A 16,658-nucleotide genomic window follows, 5' to 3' on the forward strand; every position below is an offset into this window, starting at 1 on the left:
GGAAATTAGTCCTTTTTTTGGCAATGAGTATGCCTGTGTAGTAATTCAGAAGGTCTTTTTGCTTTTTGATTAAACAGATAGACTCTTTGTACAGAGTACAGTATTTCTACTTGTATGTATGTATTCTTCCAACTGTTATTGTATTTCAGATTGAATGTTTACCCTGTATCTCAATCACTGACTGTATGTATCTCAGTTGTAAACCGCTTTGAACTTCTGGTACAGCGGTATATAAGAAATAAAATTATTATTATTATTAGGGCTCCTTTTACGAAGCCACGCTAGCAGGTTTAACGTGCGTGACTTTTCATCATCCACTAACCCCCGCGCTGGCCTAAAAACTACCGCTTGCTCAAGAGGAAGCGGTAGTGACTAGCGCGGCCGGCGGTATTACGTGCGTTAAACCGCTACCGCGCCTTTGTAAAAGGAGCTTTTAGAGTGTCAAAGTTTGTTATTAACTACCTTCTATTAATTGCCTCAAGCAGCACAACTTATTCAAATCTCTTAAAAGTGTGTCTAACCAAACTTGGTGGATAAGGATTTGACTCGTGCCTTTTCATTGTTATGTCAAGGAGAGTACCATTCAGGTACTGTAGGCATTTTTCTTTCTTAAGTTTTTACCTGAGGCAGTGAAGGGATAAATGACTTGTCCAAGGTCACAAAGAGTTGCAGTGGGATTTAAATTGGACGAACCTGGTTCTTAGCCCACTGTTCTAAATATTAGGCAGCTACTCAACTTTGACTATTGGTAGGTATTTGCTATAGGCACTCTGTTTTGCTATTCATCTGTACACATTTATCTGATTCTTTATCGTGTCATGTTTAATCTTCCCCGGCATATGTTCAGAAAGACATCTGTGGCATTGTAATGTGTCTTGACACAAGAAACAGCTTTGATTCATTAGGGCATATTTAGATGTTTCATCATTTAGAATTCTGGTGCAGTCGCTTATACTTGAATGTAGGTTCCCACCACAAAAAAAACAATTTCCCATATTTTTTTGTGCTTTTATTTGGCTGCTCTGGGCTGTTTTATTGCGCCAAAGAACTGCTGCGGCAGCCATCTTGGATTTTACCATCCATTTTTAAAAACCTCTATTTGCCTCTAAAACACCTCAATTTGATTAAAATCGATTAGATATGAACTCCTCAGAATGTTTTACCCTTGATTCATGCCAGGTTTGTGCTGGCTGGTGAGCAAGGGACATCGACGCCTCTTGAAAGCTTAGGTTTGTAAATAATAACACATGCAAAATGACACCAGCGCAAGGTTTTCAAAAATTAATTAAGATTTATTGAATTATTGTTTCTATTTTTCCATTATGAGATCAAAAGAATCAAGCATAATTGCTTAACAGTTGCGCTAATGGAGATCGTTATAGTTGCCAAATGCTGGTCTTCTCATAACGATCTCGTCTCACTAGCTCCAGATTTTCTATTATATACTGTTGGCTCATTATGACATCATCAGGTTGACAACCAATAAAGTAATATGGGTGGTCTTAAAAGTTTAGACAAAGCAAAATTCCTCCACGTTTCCAAGTTAGACAGTTTTAGAAAATTACTTTTGATTTCTGAATTAACATTATAACATATTCAAGAGAATCTACAATTATTAACAGGGTGCTGAAAAGTTCTCAACTCTTCCTAAATTGACAGGTTCACATTACATAGCCTTACACAGAAACCTTAGTCTGGAGGAGGAGGAGGGGCAGGTCTCCCCCTCTCCTCCTAAGCTGACAGTCTCACACAAAAAGAGCAGGAATCTCTGACTTAATTACTCCCAGATGTTGCTTTAGGATTTCTTTAGGTTGCAAAGATATATATATGTTTTTTCAAAACCTATGCTTTTGTTCAAAATACACAGTCATACACACACTCCAGCACTTGCTTGGGCCCAAGCAAGCCATACATACATTCAAAACTATATTTAATCCCTGTTATATCTTAGTTTGGGACACGTTATCTTCCTAGCCAGTCTACAGCACATGTGGTATTAATTAACACCACGATGCTGAGAACAAAGACCTGGACTCACAAAATGGATTCCAAGAACCCAAAATGGATTCCTTTGATTTCCTTTCTGATCTGACCCAACAGCAAAATACATAAAAAACACCATTCTTTCCCTTATTTTAATCTGTAGTGTGTTTTTCTGGCTTTAGTTACATATTTAGATTTTTATTCACCAGTTTTTCGTACGCTTCTATTTGGGCGTGGCCCTAACTGACACAGATGTTTGTATCTAACTAGAATTACCCAGAATCATACGAAAAACAGGCACTTTTGTAGAAAAACTCCACAAAACTACTGCACTTATCATGTTCTGACATCCATTTCATTACCGTCCCATAACCATCACCCCCTGCTGGCCACGAGCCACTACTCCTCACTGGCTGAGAAGCGCCCTTGTTCCACATACCATGGAGCACTTCCCCTCAAAACCTTCCTTCAAACCAAATCATGTCCAGGATGTGATAAAGAAGATTTTCTTCAGATTATGTCTTTTCAATAGAATTTGGCCATATTTGTCTCCTGGTATGCTTATGGTCACTTTGAAGTCTATGGTCCTGTCTTGTTTGGACTATTGTAATCTTATGCTCTTGGGTTTGACAGGAACCCTGTTGAGTGCATTACAGGTTGCACAGAATTCAGTGGTTAGAATCCTTTTTCGTTTGGATAGGACTGAGCATGTTATTGAATACTATGTGAAGCTATACTGGCTGAAATTAGAAGATCAAATACATTTCAGGTTGCTTGTGATGGTATACCTGTGTTTGAATGGGTTGGCTCCTGCAAGTTTGGTGGGTATTATTCATGCTTTAGTCCCCTTGTCAAAATTGTGTTCTGTTCAGCATGGTGATTTGTCTGTGCCATCTATAAGAGACCTGAGATTGAACTCCTCACGTGTGACTATGTTCTCTTGTAGGGGACCCTAGGAATGGAATCTCCTACCTTTATACATCAGAAAGCAATGTAATCTTGCTGGGTTTAAGAAGTTATTGAAGAGGCATTTATTTTGTCATATGAATTATGGGTATTAAGATTGCTGTTTAGGTGTAAGCGCTGGTCACTTATTTGTGTGATTGTTTTATATGTATTTTATGTATTTTTTATGTATGTATGTTTATATTTGTGAGCCACTTTGAGAAAAGAGGGTTATAAATAAAATAAAACAAAAAACCCCCAAACCCTCCACACATCCCAAGCCACCCTGTACCTGTTCAAGAAGTAGATGGCAGGAGGGATGCCCAGTCTCTCCTGCTCACAGGCAAAATGTTGGGCCTTCCCGGTGCATCCTGGGAGCCTTAGGCATCTGAGCCAATCAGGGCTTTAGTCCCTTCCCTATGCATCTGGTGTCAGGAGGGAGTGGGCATATCTCCTGCTGATTTATCTTATTTTATTTCTTTAGGAAGGGGTGGGAAGGGGTCTCTTCGGTGGGAGGTGTCCTGGTGGTAGTGGGTTCACGGTGACAGGAGGGAGTGGGCATCTCTCCTGCCGATTTTTATTGAAGTGCGGTGGGTGCAGTTCGCAGTAGCAGAAGGGAGTGGGCATCCCTTCTGCCTCTATTTTTATACCAGGGGTCGTCGATGAGGGAGGGAGGAAGGTGCAGCTTACATTTTTTTTTTTAATGGGGACAGATATTGTGCGTGTAACATTCACAACATATGTTCCTTAAAAAAAATAGAAAAAAGCCCCAACAGCTGAGTGGCAGAAGGCTGCTTTGGGGCTTCCCTTGCTGTTCAGCTATTTGGGCATCCCCAAATCAGCTCTGCGTATGTGTCAAAGTTGCTCTCAGTGACCGATCAGACGGAATTATGGCAAACCTCCGCACAAACCATTTACATGTAAACTTGTTGGAACATTGATCGATGTTTCAGAATCGGCCATCAGTGACCTGTATGGTCTTAACAACTGGTTTTGTGCATCTAATCTTTAATCTTTCAATACACCTGATTTGGAACGGTACATGATATTCACATAAGAACAAAGTTACATGTCTTCATTTGAAGAAATTGAAGTAATATGGCAAATTTGTTTTTGTTTTCAGAACTTAGTGTCAAGTGAAGTTGTTAAATCTGTAAGTCAAGTTAAGTCTGATGTACTTCTCATCCAGTCATCTACAGGATCACCAAAAATAAGTTCTAGTCCAGGTTGGTTATTGATTTTTCAAAGTATCTGCAAATAATAAATGTAAATCGCTTTGGTAGTACTACAGAACAAAATGACAGAACATATACGTAAGCATGGTTTTAGTCAAGGGAAATCCTTACCTCAGCTCTCTTCTGCATTTCTTTGAACATGTAGATAAAGATGAATCAGTTGATATTGTGTATTTGAATTATCAAAAGGCATTTGAAAAAGTATCTCATGAAAGACTTCTGAGGGAATTAGAAAATCAAGGGATAGGAGGAAATGTCCTAGTATCTACCCACCATGGAGGACTATTCTCTTATTTCCTCCACAGTGACACCAAGACACTAGGACCCCACCCCAGAAATTTTTATGATATTATTTTATGACATTGATTTATTTGTTTTGCAACACCAATAAACGCTGATATTTTAACTCCTGAAAGACCAGGACCTGGTTCCATTTTTTGCTTTTCTCATACATCATAGCACCAGCATGAGATTAGAGAGGGCAAAGGGGGTGGGGTGGGTGAAGAGGCTTCTCTGCTAGCTATCTGAACTGTGGAGACGCGCCCTGTGCACTGGGTGGGAAGGCACTTGCGCATGCGCGGTGCGGGCGACTCAAAACTTCTAGTTTCTTCAAGCAAATCTGCTTGTGAGGCGTCCGCATCGGGGCTCCGTCGGATGATGTCACCCATATGTGAGAATAGCTGCCTGCTGTCCCTGGATAACACCTGTTACGGTAAGTAACTGTGCTTTCTGAGCTTTGATTCAAGTGTCTTGAATAATTTTCTGTAGCACTTTGTAGCTTCCAGTGTGTGCTTTGATGTAAGATCTATTATCCCAGGACAAGCAGGCAGCCTATTCTCACATATGGGTGACGTCATCGACGGAGACCCGATGCAGAAGCCTCGCAAGCAGACTTGCTTGTAGAAATTAGAAGCTTCTAGTCAGCCGCACCGCGCATGCGCAAGTGCCTTCCCACCAAGCACAAGGCGTGTCTCCTCAGTTCTCAGTTTTCTGCGGAGCCGAGAAGTCCGCCTTTGATTCTCTGCGTTTAACTTTGTTAATTCGTGCCTTCTCTCACCGCGGTTTGTGTTCTTTTTCTTCATGAATCGCTGTGTTTTTCTTTTATTTCTACTTAAAAAAAATAATTTTCTTTCTTCTGTTCGGCTGTTCTTTTGCATAAATTTCTCAGTTATTTGGATACTCAAAAGCACTTTGAATTTCAAGAAGTTATAGCTTCTCTATCACAATTCAGATTACATCTTCTTCAGTCTTCTTATGATGCCTTTGAGTTGTCTGCCAGGGCGGCTGCTTGTTCTGTAGCAATGCGCCACCTTGCCTGACTTCGTACCATTGACATGGATCCTAATTTCCAGAACTGCTTTGGCTAATATTCCTTGTGCAGGCAATGACCTCTTCGATGAATCTATTGAGGCAGCTAGCAAGAAATTGTCTGAGCATGAAAAATCCTTTGCTTCTATTGTCAGACATAAGCCAAAGCCAATTCCTGCCAAGCCTGCACGCCCTCCTCCTATTTTCCAGAGGTGTTTTGCTCTGAGAGCAGCTCCTTACACTCGCCCTCCTCCCAAGAAACAGCAGAATCAGAAGCAACAGAAATCTCAATCTTCTGCTGCACCTAAGGCTACACAGCCTTTTTGACTGTTTAAAACAGAGCATAACCTCCACCGTTCTCTCTCTGAACTATCTTTCCCCTATTGGAGGTCGTCTCCATCATTTTTACCACCGATGGGAGACAATCACATCTGACCTCTGGGTGCTGTCAATCATCAGGGCAGGATACTCTCTTCATTTCACTCAGGTTCCACCAGAGCTTCCTCCAAGAGAGTATCCTTCCAGTCCATCCCAGACCACCCTTCTTCTTCAGGAAGCTCAAGCTCTGCTTCGTCTCCATGCCATCGAACCAGTTCCCTTGAAACAGCAGAACAGGGGTTTTACTCCCGTTACTTCCTTGTTCCGAAGAAGACGGGCGATCTGCGACCCATTCTGGATTTCAGGGCTCTCAACAAATTTTTAGTCAAAGAAAAATTTTGCATGTTATCCCTGGCATCCCTTTATCCCCTCCTAGATCAGAATGACTCTCTGGATCTCAAAAAGGCTTATACTCCTATTCCCATTCATCCGGCCTCCCGACAATATCTCAGATTTTGGGTGGGGAATCTGCATTATCAATACAGAGTGCTGCCCTTTGGCCTGGCTTCATCTCCCAGAGTGTTCACCAAGTGCCTGGTAGTGGTAGCCGCAGCTCTCAGAAACCATGGTCTTCAGGTATTTCCCTACCTGGATGACTGGCTCATCAAAGATTCAACATCTCAAGGGGTTATTGTAGTGACCCAATGGACTACCTGGTTCTTACAGAGTTGGGATTCAAAATCAACTTTCCCAAATCCCAACTTCAACCCTCTCAAAATCTACAATTCATTGGAGCTGTTCTGGATACTTTCCACCTCAGAGCATTCCTTCCGCAACAACGTCTGGAAGCTCTCCTTCAATTCTGTCATACAGTGTCTTCCCGCTCCTCCATATCAGCAAGACAGATGATGGTACTCCTGGGTCACATGGCCTCCACAGTACACGTGACTCCTTTTTGTCAGACCACCTCCGAATTCCTCAGTGGACCCTGGCATCTCAGGTTTGTGACCCACTTTCTCGACACATTGCAGTCACTCCTTCATTCAGACAGTCTCTCCGCTGGTGGATACTCTATTCCAATCTCTCCAGAGGCTTGCTGTTTCAAACGCCCCCCTAATCAGAAGGTCCTCACCACAGATTCCTCGACCTACGCCTGGGGCGTTCATCTTGATGGTCTCCGTACTCAAGGCCACTGGACCAGTACGGATCGTCAGTGTCACATTAATCTGTTGGAACTCAGAGTGATTTTCAAGGCTCTCAAAGCCAGGTAGTCCTCATTCGGACGGACAACCAAGTTGCCATGTATTATGTCAACAAACAGGGAGGGATGGGATCTTCCTCCCTTTGTCAAGAAGCTCTGAAGGTTTGGGACTGGGCAATCCGCAACAACACCTTCCTCAAAGCTGTCTACATCCAAGGGGCGAAAAATTGCTTGGCGGACAACTTGAGTTGTCTTCTGCAACCTCACAAATGGACACTCCATTCCTCGCCTCTTCATCACATTTTTTCACAGTGGGGAATGCCTCAGATAGATCTCTTTGCAGCTCCCCACAACCACAAACTGCTTCAGTTCTGCTCCAGTATCTATTCTCCTCATCGCCTCAAGACAGATGCTTTTCTTCTTGAATGAACGAATCTCTTCCTGTATGCATTCCCTCCATTCCCTCTCATTATCCCAGGACAAGCAGGCAGGTATTCTCACAAGTGGGTAAGTAGGTGACGTGATCCAACGGAGCCCCGATGCGGATGCCTCACAAGCAGACTTGCTTGAAGAAACTTGAAGTTTCGAGTCACCCGCACCGCGCATGCGCGAGTGCCTTCCCGCCCAGCACAGGGTGCGTCTCCTCAGTTCTTACTTTTCCTTGGAACCGAGAAGTCCGTCTTCGACTCTCTGCATGAAGTGTTTTTCACTTGTGCCTTCTTTGTCCGCGGTTTTGGGTTTATTTTTCTCAGAATCACCGGTTTTCTTCTTTATTTTGTTCTTTTAAAAAAAAAAAAAATTTCTTCCATTCGTTCGACCGGGCAGGCCATGTGGTCGCAGCCCCGCGGCTTCGATCTTGCGGTGGAGATTTTTCGGCCTATGTCCCGACGTGCTACCGGTTTTAAAAAGTGTTCCAAGTGCCAGCGCGCGATTTCCCTAACGGACCCTCATCGACGCTGTCTTCGGTGTCTTGGGCCTCAACATCTCCTGAAATCGTGCCGGCCTTGCTCAACACTTAAGCCTCGTGCTTTCAAGCGTCGTTGCATCTTGTGGGAGCAGCTTTTCGGCATGGAGTCTTTGATGGAGCTTTCATCCTTGAGGGGTGCTTCGCCTTCGACATCATCCGATGCGCTCCAGGCTTCCACAGCTTCTGCTCCGAGCCTCATCAAACCTGCCTCGTTTGTACTGGCTATGTCTTCGACGCCTGCTGCAGTGCCTTCCTCTGTCTCTTCAGGTCAGGTAGCACAACAGCCCATTCCCCCGGTAGTGCTTAAAGTGCCCAAGGCTTCTAAGTCCAAGCACTCTCACACTGCCTCAAGGGAGCACTAAGCCCGTGCAGGTGGTCCCGTTGTAGACGCAGATCCATCCTTGCCGGCTTCGTTCCAGACCTTATTGGGGAGGGTCGATGGTGTGGGCAGACTTGATGGGCTGTAGCCCTTATCTGCCGTCATCTTTCTATGTTTCTATGTTTCTCTTTACTACCATGGGGCCGAAGCTTCTCTCATAAATCCAGCCTGGGCATGCGGAGGTCTCCCGCGAGGTCGAGCCGTCTCCTGTGCCTCAGTCATATGCACACTCTCTACAGGGAGCAGAGTCTCTGCGAGTGTCTGATCTGGCATCTCGGCATGCATCGCAAGGAGCAGAGTCTTTGCCCATGCCCCCTTGGAACCCGTGCACTTGATGCATGGAGCAGAGTCTTTGCGAGTGCGTTGAGGATCTTCCACTCAACAGCCTCTGCTTCGTTCCACAGCCTCCAGCCCTATCCATTCTCTGGGGGCTTCGGCGGGGACACGCTCTCCTCGATTGTCGAGGCTTGCTTACAGGCACAGCTTGCATCATAGATCGAGGTATTCTTCGAAGCATTCATCCAGGCATGCCTCGCCTCATCGAAAGCAGCCTTTTCTTCAATATTCTCCACCGACTGCTTCGAACCTCCCGCTTCCGGACCTCGAAGACCAGGTGGGCTCTCTGTCTCCATCCAGATCACCTTCTTCATTGGAGAATACTGCCTCGATGTCCTCGAGTCCTTCTCGAGGCCAGGCTTTGGCAGACCAGCTGTCTTTTTCATCTTTTCTACGTCAAATGGCAGCTGATTTGGATATTCAACTTGACATTGGCTCCAAGTTTTCCAAGGAGTATCTCGAGACCATGCATCTCCCTCAACCTCCTGCTGAATCCCTCAAGCTTCCTCTTCACAAGCTTTTGGATCAAACCTTTGTCCGCTGTCTGGAAACTCCCTACTCCATTCCAGCTATTCCAGGCAAATTGGATTCCAGATACAGGACTGTACATCATAAGGGATTTGACCACGCTCAATTGTTTCACCAATCCCTTTTGGTTGAGTCTTCGTTGAAGCGTTCTCACCCTTCTCAAGTGTATGCCACTGTTCCTTCGGGAAGGGAGGGTAAAATGATGGACAGGTTTGGTCGTTGCATCTACCAAAACTCTATGATGACCTCCAGAGTCCTCAACTCTAATTTTCATTTCATCACCTACTTTGAGTTCTTTCTTTCCATTCTCCAAAAGTTCATGCCTTATTTGGATTCTCGAGCACAATTTGAATATCAAGAAGTCCTTGCATCCTTGTCCCAACTCCGGATGCAGCTTCTTCAGTCCTCCTATGACGCTTTTATAATAATAATAATAATAATAATAATAATAATAATAACTTTATTTTTCTATACCGCCATAGTCAGGCGACTTCTAGGCGGTTTACATTGTAAGAAGGCTGGACATTCAGCGAATAACAAGTACAGTACAATACTAATACAATACAATAAATCCACATATAATACAGTAGAGTGAGTCCAAATTCAAAACATACAATAAGTTTAAATACAGTACCGAATAAAGAGTCTAGATGCAGTACAATAGTCTAAATGGTAACTTACATATTAATTGGAGATCTAAGGGTAATGAGTGTCTGAAAGGTTTAGAACATCCGTGAGAGGGGTCTTAGTGGGGAGGGGACCGTTTTAGCCAATGAATTTAGCGAATAGAGTGGTTTTGATCGATTTGCGGAAAGTATTATAAGTCATGTTTGGTTCGTTTATGTGGTTTTTCAGCCAGGTTTGCTGTCTGTTCGCTTGGAACTGGAAGGTTCTGTCCAAGAAGGATTTGTATCTGCAGCCTGTAATCTTTGGGTATGCAAAGATGTTTTTGTTTCTGGTCGTTCTTGTGGGGTTGTGTAGGGTGAAGTGAGTTTGTAGGTATGAAGGTGCTAGTCCCCAGGCTTGTTTGAAACAGGTGCAAGCGAATTTGAATAGAATTCGCGCTTCTATTGGAAGCCAGTGTAGCTTTTTATAGTAGGGGCTGATGTGATCGTTTTTTCTTAGTCCGAAAATTAGGCGAACGGCGGTGTTTTGTATTAATCTCAGTTTTATTATTGTTTTTTGTGGGATGCCTAGGTAGATGATGTTGCAGTAGTCAAGGAGGGATAGGATCAGTGCCTGTACCAGCAACCTGAATGAAGAAGGGTCAAAGTATTTTTTTATGGTTCTTAGTTTCCATAGCGTGTAAAAGCATTTTTTCACTAGTGAGTTTGTGTGGTCGGTCATAGTTAGGTGAGTGTCAAGAGTGATGCCCAGTATTTTTATGTTTTTGGAAATTGCGTATTCGTGATTATTTATTTTTATCGATGTTCTCGTAATTTTGTCATTGGGACTGGCCAGAAAGACTTTTGTTTTTTCTGCGTTTAGTTTTAGTTTGAAATTAGTGGTCCATTTATCGATTTCGGTCATTGTGTTTGAGAGATTATCCACAATTTCTTTTGTGATGTCGTTTAAGGGTATGAGGATGGATATGTCATCCGCATAAATGTAGTATATTAAATTTAGTTTTTGTAGTAGCTGTCTGCTCGAGCTACTGCTTGCTCGGTGGTCATGCGGCATCTGGCGTGGCTCCGTACCATCGATATGGACCCTAATCTGCAGGACCAGCTTGCTAATGTTCCTTGCGCTAGCAATGACCTCTTTGATGAGTCCATTGAGGCGGCCACCAAGAAGCTTTTGGACCACGAGAAGTCTTTTGCTTCCATTCTCAAGCCGAAGCCGGCCCCTCCTCGACCTCCACGACCGCCTCTAATTTACCAACGGCGTTTTCCACCTAAACAGGCTCCTGCCATTCGTCAGCCTGTCAAGAGGCAACATCCACAGAAGCAACAGAAGCCTCAACCACCTGCTGTTCCTAAGGCTCCTCAGCCTTTTTGACTGTCTGGAAAAGAGCATAACCTCATTCGTTCTGCCTTTCCCCGTTTTTCCCCCTATCGGAGGTCGTCTTCATCATTTTTACTACCAATGGACGACTGTCACCACCAACCTCTGGGTCCTTTCCATTGTTAGGGAGGGATACTCTCTTCAGTTTCATCAAGTTCCTCCGGAACATTCGCCAAGAGAGTATCCTTCCAATTCAACCTAGACCGCCCTTCTTCTTCAGGAAGCTCAAGCTTTGCTTCAGCTCCGAGCTATCGAGCCAGTTCCTTTGGCTGAGCAGAACAAGGGATTTTACTCCCGGTACTTCCTTGTTCTGAAGAAGATGGGCAATCTGCATCCCATTTTGGATCTCACGGTGCTGAACAAATTTCTGGTCAGAGAAAAATTTTGCATGTTGACTCTGGCATCTCTGTATTCACTCCTCAAGCAGAACGACTGGTTATGCTCTCTGGATCTCAAGGAGGCTTACACTCACATTCCAATCCATCCGGCCTCCCATCAATACCTCAGATTTCGGGTGGGAGATCTACATTATCAATACAGAGTGCTCCCTTTCGGCCTGGCCTCGTCATCCAGAGTCTTCACCAAGTGTCTGGTTATGGTGGCGGCAGCGCTCAGGAACCATGGTCTTCAGGTGTTTCCCTACCTGGACGACTTGCTCATCAAGGATTCCACGTCTCAGGGGGTCGTCCTAGCGACCCAGCGGACTATCTGGTTCCTGCAGAGTCTGGGATTCGAAATCAACTTTCCGAAGTCCCATCTCCAGCCATCTCAGACTCTTCCATTCATTGGAGCTGTTCTGGATACAGTCCAACTCAGAGCGTTCCTTCCTCAACAATGTCTGGAGACTCTTCTCCATCTTTGTCATTCAGTCTCCTCTCGCCCGTCCATCTCGGTGAGGCACCTAGACAAATTCAACCTCCTCAACGAACATCAATCAGGTTTCAGAAAAGGATTCAGCATAGAGACAGTCCTAGGCTCTATCCTCAACCACCTATACGACCTCTTCAGTAAAGGTACCAGCGCACTGATCTTACAACTAGATTTTAGCAGTGCATTTGACCTAGTGGATCATGAAATAATGCTGAATTGTCTAGACGCAAAGGGCCTATCGGGAAGAGTCTGGACCTGGTTCCAGGGCTTTTTAACAATGGGAAATACTCTAATTCTTGGAAAAGCCCTTCAGGAGTTCCTCAAGGTTCCCCTCTATCACCCACCTTATTCAATATCTATATTTCATCCCTAGGACACCTACTACAAAAGTTAAACCTAATATACTATATATACGCTGATGACATCTCTATTCTAATTCTTGTGACAAATGAACCCTAAAACAAATCTCCTACATCATGACTGAAATTGAACAGTGTACTATCAATTTTAAACTGAAACTAAACTCAGAAAAGACAAAAATCTTCTTGACAAGCCCAAAGGAAAAAAAATCACTACAACAACAATACACCTAAATGGTCACGATCACCCAATATCTAAAACCATAAAAATTCTAGGAGTCATCTTAGACACCCACCTAACCTTGATCGAACACACGAACTCGGTGACAAAAAAGTGCTTCTCCACTCTTTGGAAATTAAAAACTATCAAAAAATATTTTGACCCTCTATATTTCAGACTACTGGTACAATCACTGATTCTATCCACCCTAGACTACTGCAACATCATTTATGTGGGTATACCTAAAAAAACCGTGAGAAAATTAAGAATAGTGCAAAATACGGCCATCCACTTAATTTACGGACTAAAGAAAAGTGAACACATTAGTCCCTATTACAAACTGCTACACTGGTTGCCAATTGAGACACAAATCTTATTCAAGTTCTCTTGCTTTTGATATAAACTGGTGTGGGGAATGGCCCCCAATTATCTATCACCTCACTTCGAACTTTACACACCTACAAGGACAACCAGAAATCGCAACCTCTTTGCCTATCCGAAAATCACAGGTTGCAAATATAGAACCTTTCTGGATAGAAATTTCAAGCTGGTAGACAGCAAACCTGGCTAGGCAACTTCATGGACAGAGCCAGGTTAACCTACGGCGCCTTTCGGCAAGAAATCAAGACCGCTCTGTTCAATAGATTTAATTCCTAGTCAAAAAACGCCCCCCTTTCTTTTTAAAAAAACTCTCACTCTTCATGCTGATGCTACATATCTTCATCTAACGGTTTTCTGTTTTCAATGACTGTTCAGTGTCTTCTTCACCAATTGTATTCCGTAATTCGCTGGCTTTCCAGCCCCTTTAATGTAACATGTTAAGATTACGATATACTGTAACCCATTAATATCTTTTTCTTGCTATTTTGTACTCTACAATCACTGACTGCTCAGTGACACCTTCACTATTTGTACGCTGTAATTCGCTGATTGTACAGCTCTCTTCACTGTGAATCGCCTAGAAGTCGCAAGATTATGGCGGTATAGAAAAATAAAGTTATTATTATTATTATTTTGCCAGACTTCACCTCAGAATTCCTCAGTGGACCCTGGCATCTCAATGGACGTAGGTCCGACCCTCTGACTCGACACATCCTGCTCTGACACAGTCTCTTTGCTGGTGGATGCTCTCTTGCAATCTATCCAGAGGCTTACTTTTTCACATGCCCCCCCATCACGACCGATTCTTCAACTTACGCTTGGGGGGCTCATCTAGATGGTCTCCTTACTCAAGGCTATTGGACCAGTGCGGATCGTCAGTGTCACATCAATCTCCTGGAACTCAGGGCGATTTTCAATGCTCTCAATGCTTTTCAGCATCTGCTTCATGACCGTGTAGTCCTCATTCGCACGGACAATCAAGTCGCAATGTATTATGTCAACAAACAAGGAGGGACGGGATCTGCCTCCCTCTGTCAGGAAGCTCTGAAAGTTTGGGATTGGGCAATTCGCCACAACACCTTCCTCAAAGCTGTCTACATTCAGGGGGCGAACAATGCCTTAGCAGACAACTTGAGTCGTCTTCTACAGCCTCACGAATGGACTCTCCATTCCACGCCTCTTCATCACATCTTCTCTCAGTGGGGAACGCCTCAGATAGATCTCTTTGCAGCCCCCCACAACTTCAAGCTGCCTCATCGCCTCGAGGCAGATGCTTTTCTTCTGGACTGGACGAATCTCTTTCCATATGCATTTCCTCCGTTTCCTCTCATTCAAAAGACGCTGGTCAGGCTGAAGTCCGACCATGCCACCATGATTCTGGTTGCTCCTCGGTGGCCCAGGTAGCCCTGGTACTCCCTTCTACTTCAACTCAGCAGCAGGGAGCCATGCCTTCTACCAGTTTTTCCCTCTGCTTATGCAGCATCAGGATCTCTACTTCATCCCAACCTGCAGTCTCTCCACCTGACAGCTTGGTTCCTCTCAACATAGCTCCTCTGCAGTTTTCTCAATCCGTGAGGGATGTTTTGGAAGCTTCACGGAAGCTTACTACTAGACAATGCTATCACCAAAAATGGACTAGATTTTCTACTTGGTGTTCTTCTCATCATAAGAAGCCTCAATGTTCCTCCTTATCTTCAGTTCTGGACTATCTGTTGCACCTTTCTCTTTCTGGTCTCAAGTCTACTTCGATCCGAGTCCATCTTAGTGTAGTTGTTGCTTTCCATCAGCCTATTGAAGGGAAACCTCTCTCTGCTCATCCTATGGTTTCCAGATTCATGAAAGTACTTTTCAATGTCAATCCTTCTCTCAAACCGCCTCCAGTGGTTTGGGACCTCAATATTGTTCTTACTCAACTGATGAAACTTCCATTTGAACCAATGGCCAAGGCTCATCTAAAATATCTCACTTGGAAAGTGGTGTTTCTCATTGGCTTACTTCTGCTCGACAAGTCAGTGAGCTTCAAGCACTGGTTGCGGATCCACCTTCTACAGTGTTCCACAATGACAAGGTGGTTCTTCGCACTCGTCCGAAATTCCTTCCTAAAGTAATCTCGGAGTTTCATCTCAACCAATCCATTGTTCTTCCAGTGTTTTTTCCAAAGCCTCATTCTCATCCTGGAGAATCAGCTCTTCATACTCTGGACTGTAAACGTGCTTTGGCTTTCTATTTGGAACGCACCAAACTACACAGAACTGCTCCTCAAACTTTTTGTCTCCTTTGATCCGAACAAGTTGGGACGTCCTATCTCAAAGCGTAGCATCGCCAATTGGATGGCGGCTTATATCTCATTCTGCTATACCCAGGCTGCATTTCCTCTTCACAGTAAAGTCACAGCCCATAAGGTCAGAGCAATGGCAGCTTCTGTGGCTTTCCTCAGATCTACACCTATTGAGGAAATTTGTAAAGCTGCCACTTGGTCCTCGGTTCATACCTTCACTTCTCATTATTGTCTGGATACTTTTTCCAGACGGGATGGACAGATTGGCCAAACAGTATTGCAAAATTTATTCCCCTAAGTTGCCAACTCTCCCACCATCCCACTTTGGTTAGCTTGGAGGTCACCTACTTGTGAGAATACTTGCCTGCTTGTCCTGGGATAAAGCACAGTTACTTACCGTAACAGTTGTTATCCAGGGACAGCAGGCAGCTGTTCTCACATCCCACCCACCTCCCCTGGGTTTGCTTCTCTGCTAGCTATCTGAACTGAGGAGACGCGCCCTGTGCTGGGCGGGAAGGCACTCGCGCATGCAAGTTTCTTCAAGCAAGTCTGCTTGTGAGGCGTCCGCATCGGAGCTCCTTTGGATCACGTCACCCACTTACCCACTTGTGAGAATAGCTGCCTGCTGTCCCTGGATAACAACTGTTACGGTAAGTAACTGTGCTTTCTCAAGACTCTTGTCAAGTTGAAGAATGACCATGCCACCAAGATTCTGATTGCTCCTCGGTGGACGAGACAACCTTGATACTCCCTTCTCTTTCAACAGGGAGCCATACCTTCTACCAGTTTTTCCATCTCTGCTTACACAGAGTCAGGGATCTCTGCTTCATCCCAACCTGCAGTCTCTACATCTTTCTGACAGCTTGGTACCTCTCAACATAACTCCTCTTCAGTTTTCTCAATCTGTAAGAGACATTTTAGAGGCTTCTAGGAAGCCTACCACTAGACAATGCTATCTCCAAAAATGGACTAGATTTTCTACGTGGTGTTTTTCTCACGATAAGGAGCCTCAACATGCCTCCTTATCTTCTGTTTTAGATTACCTTTTGCACTTATCCACCTCTGGCCTCAAGTCTACATTGATCTCAGTGCAATTGCTGCTTTCCATCAGCCTATTGAAGGAAAACCACTTTCTGCTCATCCGGTGGTTTACAGATTCAGGAAAGGAATTTTCAATGTCAAACCTCCTCTCAAACCGTCTCCAGTGGTTTGGGACCTCAATGTTGTTCTTACTCAATTGATGAAGCCTCCATTTGAACCAATGTCTACGGCTCGTCTGAAGTATCTCACTTGGAAAGTGGTGTTTCTCATTGCCCTCACTTCTGCTTGAAGAGTCAGAGAGCTGC

The 16,658-nt window shown here is 44.2% G+C and overlaps 1 protein-coding gene across 2 annotated transcripts in view; it reads left to right on the forward strand.

The window, feature by feature from the left end:
• Positions 1-16,658, forward strand: part of CENPC (centromere protein C) — a 219,715-nt gene that overhangs the window by 40,352 nt on the left and 162,705 nt on the right. The window contains exon 5 of one of the 2 annotated variants that reach the window (XM_033914837.1): positions 4,052-4,154. In XM_033914837.1, coding sequence (XP_033770728.1) covers positions 4,052-4,154 — 103 coding nt within the window. Of the gene's footprint in view, positions 1-4,051; positions 4,155-16,658 lie in introns of those variants that run through there. The other variant, XM_033914846.1, reaches the window with a different exon arrangement.

Source organism: Geotrypetes seraphini, chromosome 1, assembly GCF_902459505.1.
Source record: "Geotrypetes seraphini chromosome 1, aGeoSer1.1, whole genome shotgun sequence".
In the NCBI taxonomy this organism is placed as follows: Eukaryota; Metazoa; Chordata; class Amphibia; order Gymnophiona; family Dermophiidae; genus Geotrypetes; species Geotrypetes seraphini.